Source organism: Jaculus jaculus, chromosome 9 (assembly GCF_020740685.1).
Source record: "Jaculus jaculus isolate mJacJac1 chromosome 9, mJacJac1.mat.Y.cur, whole genome shotgun sequence".
Taxonomy (NCBI): domain Eukaryota; kingdom Metazoa; phylum Chordata; class Mammalia; order Rodentia; family Dipodidae; genus Jaculus; species Jaculus jaculus.
Window position 1 is genome coordinate 109,329,090 of NC_059110.1, and position 10,306 is coordinate 109,339,395.

The following is a 10,306-nucleotide window of genomic DNA, read 5'->3' on the forward strand; positions in this document are numbered from 1 at the left end:
ATTAAAATGTAGCAATCATGGAGTCGGGGTATTTAATCTCTTTTAAGGCTTATGATAGGCGCCCGCTGGTTTTCCCCCCTGATATCCTGTGACACCTACTGACAGGGTATTTACAGCACCACACGGAGACTCAGGGCCCTGTGACAGGAGGAGCACCAAGGAGGTCCATGATAGTCTTGAAACCATAAACAGCAATAGGAAGCCACTGGAGGCAGAGTCAAGCTGTGCTTCATGCCCGGTGTTGGTGGCCATACTGCTTTTTGTTTATAGAATTTGCTATTCTTTTTATGGCAGGTTTGGTAGGGTTTTTTTTTTTTTCCTTGTTGATGGAGATTAGCAGCATAAATCCTTTACGGCAGTGTGCAATCTCCCATAAACACTTTTGATTATTGCTGATGGTGAGCACTGTGTCTATTTCAGGTTCACTCAACGTTCTGCCCATCCAGGCCAATAGCTTCCCCATCCTCATAACAGAATCCAACCCAAAACAACAAACTTTCATTTTCAAAACTTCTTTGTTAGTGGGCGATTTGGCAAGGTTGGAGTTGAGAGAAAATAAACGTTTATTCAAACCTTCAAGTACTTAAGATGAAAACAAGCAACATCACATACTTCTTTTGGATTAGATAAAAGGCTTCTAAACGCATGATTGGCAAGAAACAAGACATGTGGCGTTTTCGAGACAGGGTCTCACTCTAGCCCAGGCTAACCTGGAACTCACTCTGTAGCTCCAGGCTACCCTTGAACTCTCAGTGACCTTCCTACCTCAGCCTCCAGTTTTTATATTTTTATCGAAAAGCATCTCTAGGTAATAATTCCTCACCATTGAAATCTGACTCGTACCATACCTAGGGTTAAGAAGGGGGGAGCATTATGTAATGCTGAGGCCCCAATGTTGTCACGTGTAGGTGTGGGCCCCCACTTGGGAGGTAGAAACACTCCCACCCTGAGGATTGTAGGTCTCCTGGGAGCCTCTCAGGGGTTTTTTCCAATCTCCCCAAACATCTGGGTAAAGAGCAGTCAGACTTCATGGAAAACATTGTTCCCAGAAATTCAGTTCTCTCAGCCATCCTGAGACTAAAAATCCAAGAATCAGCAACTTAATGAAAACACAGTAAATTAGCACCTCTAGACAAGAGCAGAGTTCATTCAGAGCTGGGGTCTGCCTGGCTGAGCCAGTGCTCTCTCCATTTTAATAGTTTAATAAAAATTAGCATAATTAACGAACATCTGTATGATCCAGAGTGGTGCAATTTGGCACTTGGAAACGAGGGCTTAAACATGATTGCTGTGAGTTTAATGTTGTTTTAATTCTTTTTGGCACTGTGCAGTGAAATAAACGTTTGGTGGTGATAGTTCTCGGCCGGATCTCATTTGCATTTTTCTCCCTTTGATTATGAGCAATTGTGGACTCCCCAGCAATTCATCAAAGTAGAAATTATTTTAAAATACCTCGTGGTGTTCAGACTGGGCTGCAGCAGCGCATGGGGGGCGGTGGCGGTGGGAAAGGAGCTAGAAACGTCCACTCATGCTTTAAACATCTCCGCCCTGCAGCTCTTTTTCGGGTATCCAGCCAGGGGATGAAATCTGGAAAAGACAGTCAGATCCCAGGACCTGTAGGTGCTTTGATTAAGCTCCCAGGCTCTCACAGCCAGATACATATGGTCTGCGAGACTGGGCCATCCTCCTCACTCTTCTGCTGCTCTTTGTGTTTTGAAGGGCAGAGAGTCGATTTTCCCTCATTTCCAACCTCACCACTGTGGTGAGGCCACGACATCTGCAGTCGGCAGGTCAGTGTTCCCCTTAAGCAAGAGCAAACCGGCTGGGAGTCTGGCCCAGGGTAACTTACCCTGCCGAGCCTCATCTGCTTCCTGTTTTGCACCTTCTCAGGCTTTAAGTTCCTCCCCACTGGCATCACGGCGAAGGAGGAGTTGAAGTCAGGAGTCTTGACTGGTGTCCCGGAGCCAGGGACTTACGGGAGCCCTGCACACCACACGTCACACATGCTTAGCTTAAGCGAGCTGACTTTGGTCAGAAGGCTGACAGAGGCCTCACTCACTCTCTCAAATAAATAATATATATTAAACTACATATATTTAAGGAAAGATGATTTAGCAGTTGAGGCGTTTGCCTCCAGAGCCAAAGGACCCCAGTTTGATTCCCCAGAATGCGACTGGAGTTCGTTTGCAGTGGCTGGAGGCCCTGGTGTGCCCTCTCTCTCTCACTCTCTCTCTCTAATAAATAAATAAATAAATAATAGACATTTTTTTAAAAAGCCGGGTGCAGTGACACACGCCTTTAATCCCAGCACTCTGGAGGCAGAGGTAAGGGGATCGCCATGATTTCAAGGCCACTACAGAGTAAATTCCAGGTCAGCCTGAGCTAGAGTGAGACCCTACCTCGAAAATATTAAAAATAAATAAATTTTTAAAACCCTTCCTATCGAGAGTGAGACCCATCTAAATAAAAAAAAAATTAAAAAAAAAACAAAAACCTTCCTACCGTCCTATCTAAACTGGGCATAGTGCTACACACCTGCAATCCCAGAACGCAGGAAGTGGAGATAGGAGATCAAGAGATCAAGGCCAGGGCTGGAGAGATGGCTTAGCGGTTAAGTGCTTGCCTGTGAAGCCTAAGGACCCCGGTTCGAGGCTCGGTTCCCCAGGTCCCACGTTAGCCAGATGCACAAGGGGGCGCACGCGCCTGGAGTTCCTTTGCAGAGGCTGGAAGGCCCTGGCGCGCCCATTCTCTCTCTCTATCTGTCTTTCTCTCTGTGTCTGTCGCTCTCAAATAAATAAAATAAAATAAAATTTTAAAAAAAAGAGATCAAGGCCAGCCTGGGCTATAAAAACCCTAAAACCAGCCAGGCGTGGTGGTGCATGCCTTTAATCCCAGCTCTTGGGAGACAGAGGTAGGAGGATCACCACAAGTTTGAGGCCACCCTAAGACAACATAGTGAATTCCAGGTCAGCCTGAGCTATAGACCCTACCTCGAAAAACCACACATAAAAAAAAAAAAAAAAATCAGTGAAGCTGTATGTGGTGACGCATGACTTTAATCCCAGCACTCAGGAGGGAGAGGTAGGAGGATCACTGAGAGTTTCAGGCCACCCTGAGACTACATAGTGAATTCCAGATCAGCCTGAGCGAGAGTGAGAAGTGAGACCCAACCTTGAAAAAAAAAAAAAAAATAGCAAAGTGAGATCCAGAAAAACCCTGAGTCAAATGAGGAAGAATAGTGAGGACAGACATGAAGGTTGTCCTCTGACCTCCACACATGCACCATGGCACACACACACGCACTCACCCTCATAAACACATATGTATACATGTGTATTCTTATTTTCTGACTTTAAAAGTGGAGAGATGGGCCGAGCGTGGTGGCGCACGCCTTTAATCCCAGCACTCAGGAGGCAGAGGTAGGAAGATCACCATGAGTTCAAGGCCACCCTGAGACTACATAGTGAATTCCAGGCCAGCCTGGACCAGAGTGAGACCCTACTTCAAAAAAAAAAAAAAAAAAAAAAAAACTTGAAAAAAAAAAGAGGTGGAAGGTCCAGCCATTGTGGAAATCAATGTGGAGGTTCCTAAAACAGCTAAAGATTGATCTACCATATGACCCAGCACCATACCCATTCCCTCTCTCAAATGAATAAATGAAAAACAAAAACAGAAAAAAAAAACACTTTTTTTTGGTTTTTCAAGGTAGGTTCTCACCCAAGCCCAGACTGCCCTGGAATTCACTTTATAGTCTCAGGCTGACCTCAGACTCCCAGCAGTCCTCCTACCTCTGCCTCCCAAGTGCTGGGATTAAAGGCGTGCACCACCACACCTAACCAATGAAATGTTTTTTATATGTTTTATTTATTTATTTATTTATTTGACAGAGAAAGAGGGGGAAAGAGACAGAGAGAGAAAGAAAGGGCACACCAGGGCCTCCAGCCACTGCAAGCAAACTCCAGATGCATGCACACCACACCTTGTGCATCTGGCTAATATGGGTCCTGGGGAATCAAACCTGGGTCCTTTGGCTTTGCAGGCAAATGTCTTAACTGCTAAGCCATCCCTCCAGCCCCAGTGAAATATTTTTAAATGGGTGATACAAACATGCACTCCTAGCACTGAGGCAGAAAAAATCACAAGTTTGAGGCAGCCTGGACAACATAGTCCTTAACTCCTAACCAAACTACAAACAAAAAAAAAAAACAGCTGGGTGTGGTGGTGCACACCTTTAATCCCAGCATTTGATAGCCTGCGATAGGAGGATCAGTGTGAGTTCAAGGCCACCCTGAGACTACAGAGTAGATTCCAGGTCAGCCTGGGCTAGAGCAATAGCCTACCTTGAAAAAACAAATACAGCTTTCAGGTTCAGCAATGCCATCAAATATGCAAATATGCTAAATTTATAGTATAGCCAGGGTAATGGCAAAATGAATGAATTTTCTTCCTCTGGATGATTTTGTCCAATGTAGAAATCTGCAAGGCATGGAGACACATCCCTCTAATCCCAGCACGCGGGAGGCAGAGGTAGAAGGATTGCTGTGAGTTCAAGGCCACCCTGAGAGTACATAGTGAATTCCAGGTTAGCCTGGGCCTAGAGTGAGACCCTAAAAAAAAGTAGGAAAAAAAAAAAAAACGGTAGAAATCCTGTGGAGAATATTAACAGTTCCTGCTCATGGTAAACCGAGAAACCAGCAGCAGATTTCTCTTGCCATCATTGTAAGGGATTTATAGAAACTATGACCAAATTCTAACCACAACCGCCCTCTTTGCATTTTGCAGGAATTTAACAGGTACGGCTGGTGGGTAGGAGAACTGAACAGCCTCGTTGGAATTGTCCCAAGGGAGTACCTCACCACCGCCTTTGAAGTAGAAGAAAGATGAAGCTCAGGTATCAAAGCCATGGGTGAGGCACTGTTGAGGGTGGGCCGTGATGGCCGTGACTGCTGCTCTGTGAGGCTGAGGCTTGTCGCTGAGGTAGCTTTTCTTCATCTCCCAGCGTGATGCCACTGATGCAAAACTGAACAAAAATCAAGTCTGTCATTGTTTCCTAAGTTTGTGTTGTTGTGAGCATTGGGTTCAACTAAAAGTGTCAAAAAATTCAAAACAAGGGCTAGAGAGATGTCCCAGTGGTTAAGGCTCTTGCCTACAAAACCTAATGATCGGGGTTCAACTCCCCGGTACCCACATAAAGCCAGATGCACAAAGTGGCACATGCATCTGGAGTTTGGTTTGCAGCAGCTGGAGGTCCTGGCCCTGGCTCATTCTCTCTGTCTGTCTCTCCTTTCTATCTCTTTCTGCTTGCAAATAAATAAATCAGGGCTGGAGAGATGGCTTAGCAGTTAAGACACATCCCTGTAAAGCCTAAGGACCCAGGTTCAATTCCCCATTTCCCATGTAAGCCAAATGCACACAGTGGCGTGTGCATCTGGAATTTGTTTGCAGTGGCTAGAAGCCCTGGCATGTCCATTTTCTCTCTCTCTCTCTCTCTCTCTCTCTCTCTCTGACTGTAATAAATAAATAAAAATAAAATTTTTAAAATAAGTAAATAAATCTTGGGGGGGGGAGGGGTTGAAGTAGGGTCTCACTCTAGCCCAGGCTGTCCTGGAATTAACTCTGTAGTCCTAGTCTGGCCTCAAACTCACAGTGATCACACCACGTCCAGCTTTTGGTTGGTTGTTTGGTTTTGGGGTTTTTTTTGAGCCAGCTTGTAACTTTTTTTTCTTCCAAGGTAGGGTCTCACTAACTATGTAGTCTTAGGTTGGCCCCAAGCTCACATTGATCCCTCCTTCCTCTGCCTCCCAAGTGTTGGGATTAAAGGCATGTGCTACCATGCCTGGTTTAAATATTTTTTTTTTTTTTAAAGAATCCAAAGTCGGATGTGGTGGCACACCCCAGCCCGTTCTATCTGTCTAAATATCATCTATCTCTTTCTCTCTGAGGGTGAAGGATGGTGTCAGCATCGCAGTGACACAAGCTGTCCTTGCAGTCCTTCAGATCAGGGCCTGCTCTAGGGTACAACAGTAGCTGAGTGAATTCATTTAGGAAACTACATAAGGAGAGATCTTGCTCTCCAGTGCCCTCGTGTGAACCATAAAGCACCACTTCAGGCCCGCCCCTCAAGGTTTGACTTTATGACTTTCCTGATGGGCCCTCTATTTCCTGGCCATGAGCGCAGAAGGGCTAGAATTTTTCTGTCAAATTTAAATAAATCCACCCTTTTCTCATTCTGTCATTTACTTAAAGTTGTTTATCTCTTCCCAGCGATTCCAGTCCTAGGAATTTAGTCGACAGTTGCCATTGTACACAAACCAAATGATATGCATACAAGGTTACTTGTTTGCAATAGCGAAGGACTAGAGATGACCCAAGTCAAGTAGATTTAGTACATTCATGGCATTGGATACTTTGCAAAGTAAATAAACAAACTTTGAGAGCCAGACGTGGTAGCTCATGCCTTTAATCCCAGCACTCGGGAGGCAGAGGTAGGAGGATTGCTGTGAGTTTGAGGCCACCCTCAGACTACATAGTGAATTCCAGGTCAGCCTGGCCTAGAGTGAGACACTAGCTTAAAAAACAAAAACAAAAAACAAACTAACAAAAAAAACTTTGGAAGGGAAGCTAGTATGGAATACATTTTGAGATATGTACAAAAAGCAGCAATGAAAAGAGAGTAAAGGACTGGAGAGATGGCTCAGCAGTTAAGGCACTTGCCAGCAAAGCCTCAGGACTCAGGTTTGATTCCACAGAACCCAAGTGAAGCCAGATGCACAAGGTGGCGCATGCATCTGGAATTTGTTTGCAGTAGCTGGAGGCCCTGGAGCACCCATTCTCTATCTGACTCTCTATCTCTCTTTCTCAAAGAATTTTTTTTTGTTTTTCGAAAAAGGGAATAGAGAATTGAGTGTACTGCTATGCAATGAAAAGGGAGGAGGAGGAGTGCCATGATTTCAAGGCCAGCCTGGACTAAGTAGCTAGTACCTAACCAGCCTAGGCTACAAAGAAAATGAAGCTAGCCACGGTAGTATTAATCCTTCTATATCTTTGTATTGTTTCTTACTTTTGGGGCTCTTTTTTGTTTATTTTTTTAAAGATTTTTTTTATTTATTTGCAAGCAGAGAGAGAGAGAGACAAAGAGAAAGAAAGAGAGAGAGTAAGACAAAATGGGAGCAACAGGGCCTCTGGCCACTGTAAATAAACTCTAGATGCATGCACCATATTGTACATCTGGCTTCATGTAGGTCCTGGGGAACCAAACTTGAGTCCTTTGGCTTTGCAGGCAAGTTCACCACTAAGCCATGAACTTTTATGTTTTGTTTGTTTTGTTTTGTTTTGTTTTGTTTTATTTATTTATTTATTTATTTATTTATTTATTTATTTATTTATTTATTTATTTGAGAGTGACAGACACAGAGAGAAAGACAGATAGAGGAAGAGAGAGAGAATGGGCGCGCCAGGGCTTCCAGCCTCTGCAAACGAACTCCAGACGCGTGCGCTCCCTTGTGCATCTGGCTAACATGGGACCTGGGGAACCGAGCCTCGAACCGGGGTCCTTAGGCTTCACAGGCAAGCGATTAACTGCTAAGCTATCTCTCCAGCCCTGTTTTGTTTTGTTTTGAGGTAGGGTCTTACTCTAGCCCAGGCTGACCTGGAATTCACTATGTAGACTCAGAATGGCCTTGAACTCACAGTGAACCTTCTACCTCTGCCTCTCAAGTGCCACCATGCCCAGCTCAAACATCTTTGTTTGGTAATTTTTTTTTTTTTAACTTTCAAGGTAGCATCTGTAGTACAGCCTGACCTAGAATTCATTATGTAGCCTCAGGGTGGCCTTGAACTCATAGTGATCCTCCTACCTGTGCCTCCCAAATGCTGGGATTAAAGATGTGTGCCACCATGCCTGGTTTACATCTTTGAGTTTTTTTTTGTTTTTGGGGTTTTTGGTTTTTGGGCTTTTCGAGGTAGGGTCTCACTCTAGCCCAGGCTGACCTGGAATTCAGTCTGTAGTCTCAGGGTAGCCTCAAACTCACAGCGATCCTCCTACCTCAGCCTCCTGAGTGCTGGGATTAAAGGCATGCACCACCACACCCAGCCATCTTTGTATTTTTAAAGCTTTTTAAAATATTATTTTATTAATGTTCAAGGAGACAGAGAGAGAGAATGGGTGTGCCAGGTTCTCCAGCCATTGCAAACAACCTCCAGACACATGTGCCACTTTGCACATCTGGTTTCACGTGGTTACTAGAGAATCAAACGGGTCATTAGGCTTTGCAGGGAAACAGTTTAACTGCTGAGCCATCTCTCTAGCCCCTGGTTTTTGTTTTGATTGAGGTTGTTTGTTTGTTTGTTTGTTTGTTTGTTTGTTTGTTTGTTTGTTTGTTTTTGGTCTGGAAATAGGAACTCAGGCTGGCCTCCACCTCCCTTATGTAGCTGAGAATGAGTTTGAACTTGTGATTTTCCTGCCTCCACTTCATATGTACTGGGATTATAGGCATAATCCTACCATATCCAGTTTATGTGGTGCTGGAAATTTTTATTTTACTTTTATTTTAGAGAGAGACAGAGATGGAGACAGAGATAGTTGGCATGCCAGGGCCTCAGCCAGTGTAATCAAACTCCAGACGCTTATACCATCTACTGGGCATGTGCGACTTTACATTTGCCTCACCTTTGTGCATCTGGGCAATGTGGGATCTGGAGAGTCAAACATGGGTCCTTCGGCTTCGCAGGCAAGTGTCTTAACTGCTAAGCCATCTCTCAGCCTGGTACTGGGAATTAAACCCAGGGCTTTACACCTGCTAATCCAGCACCCTACCAACTAAGCTCCATCTCCAGTCATACTTCAATATTCCAAATGCTAAAAGCTAACTCAGGCATTTTCCTCCCCTTTAGGAAACATATTCTTCTCTCTGGCCCCTCTTTATTCAGAAAAAGCATCGACAGCTGCTGTTCTCTTCCTCTGGACACGGACTCCGTTACTCAGACAAGTGCGAAGAAGATGGTGCACCAAACCTATCGCTAAGCCTCGCTCCTCCTGGCTTCCAACCAGGTCCGCACACCCACATCTGCTGCTTCCACAGGCTCATGACAAAGAAGGCGGTGGGGAAGGAGAGTTGGAAGGAGCTCTGTTGCTGATAGTGGCTGGCTTGCAAGGCACAAATAAACTTTACCTTTGCTTCTTTGCCATGTGTGATGGTGTTGAATTCCTTTCTGAAAATCAAAATGACACCTCTGGGTATTCTTGTCATCACCAAACAAAGTGAGAAAGATCATTTCAGAGAGAGAGAGAGAGAGAGAGAGAGAGAGAGAGCCCAGCTCAGGAAGGATACTCATAGCTGTCTTTCAGGGGAGTCATTTCTGGAACCCAGGTCTACTGGTTTCTGGTCAGTTTCTCTGACTTCCTTTAGTTGTCTACTTATTCTTCCCATTTATTTATTTATTTGAGAGAGAAAGAGAAAAATTAGAAATTGAACCTGGGTCCTTAGGCTTCACAGGCAAGAGCCTGAACCACTGAGCCATCTCTCCAGCCCCTATTCTTTTTTAAAAAAAATTAAATTATTTATTTATTTATTTATTTTGGTTTTTCAAGGTAGAGTCTCACTCCAGCCCTGGATTCACTACATAGTTTCAGGGTGGCCTCAAACTCATGGTGATCCTCCTACCTCTGCCTCCTGAGTGCTGGGATTAAAGGCGTGCACCACCATGCCCAGCTAAAATTTTATTTATTTACTCGAGAGATAGAGAGAGAAATACATTATGGGCGAGCACACCAAAACCTCTTGCCACTGCAAACCAACTCCAGATGCATGCACCACTTCTTGCATCTAACTTTATGTGGGTATTGGGGAATTGAATCCAGACCATCAGGCTTGGTAAGCAAGCACCTTTAATAATTCAGCTATCTCCCCAGCTTTTTACTTTTTGTTTTTGTTTTTCAAGGTAGGGTATCACTCTAGCCCAGGCTGACCTGGAATTCACTATGGAGTCTCCGGGTGGCCTCAAACTTATGGCAATCCTCCTACCTCTGCCTCCCAAGTGCTGGGATTAAAGGTGTGTGCCACCAAGCCTGGCCTTTCTTTCTTTCTTTTTTTTTAATTTATTTGAGAGCAACAGATGGAGAGAGAAAGAAGTAGAGAGAGAGAGAATGGGCGCGCCAGGACCTCCAGCCACTGCAAATGAACTCCAGACACGTGCGCCCCTTGTGCATCTGGCTAATGTGGGTCCTGGGGAATCGAGCCTCGAACCGGGGTCCTTAGGCTTCATAGGCAAGCACTTAACTGCTAAGCCATCTCTCCAGCCCTCTTTC

General features: G+C 44.8%; 1 protein-coding gene across 3 annotated transcripts in view; it reads left to right on the plus strand.

The window, feature by feature from the left end:
- Positions 1-9,182, plus strand: part of Skap1 (src kinase associated phosphoprotein 1) — a 360,283-nt gene extending 351,101 nt beyond the window's left edge. For 2 of the 3 annotated variants that reach the window (XM_045159249.1, XM_045159251.1), the window contains 2 exons: positions 4,783-4,793; positions 8,929-9,182. In XM_045159249.1, the coding sequence (XP_045015184.1) occupies positions 4,783-4,793; positions 8,929-9,022 (105 nt within the window). In that variant the 3' untranslated portion in view covers positions 9,023-9,182. Of the gene's footprint in view, positions 1-4,782; positions 4,892-8,892 lie in introns of all 3 variants that reach the window. The other variant, XM_045159250.1, reaches the window with a different exon arrangement.
- Positions 9,183-10,306: the final 1,124 nt, after the last annotated feature.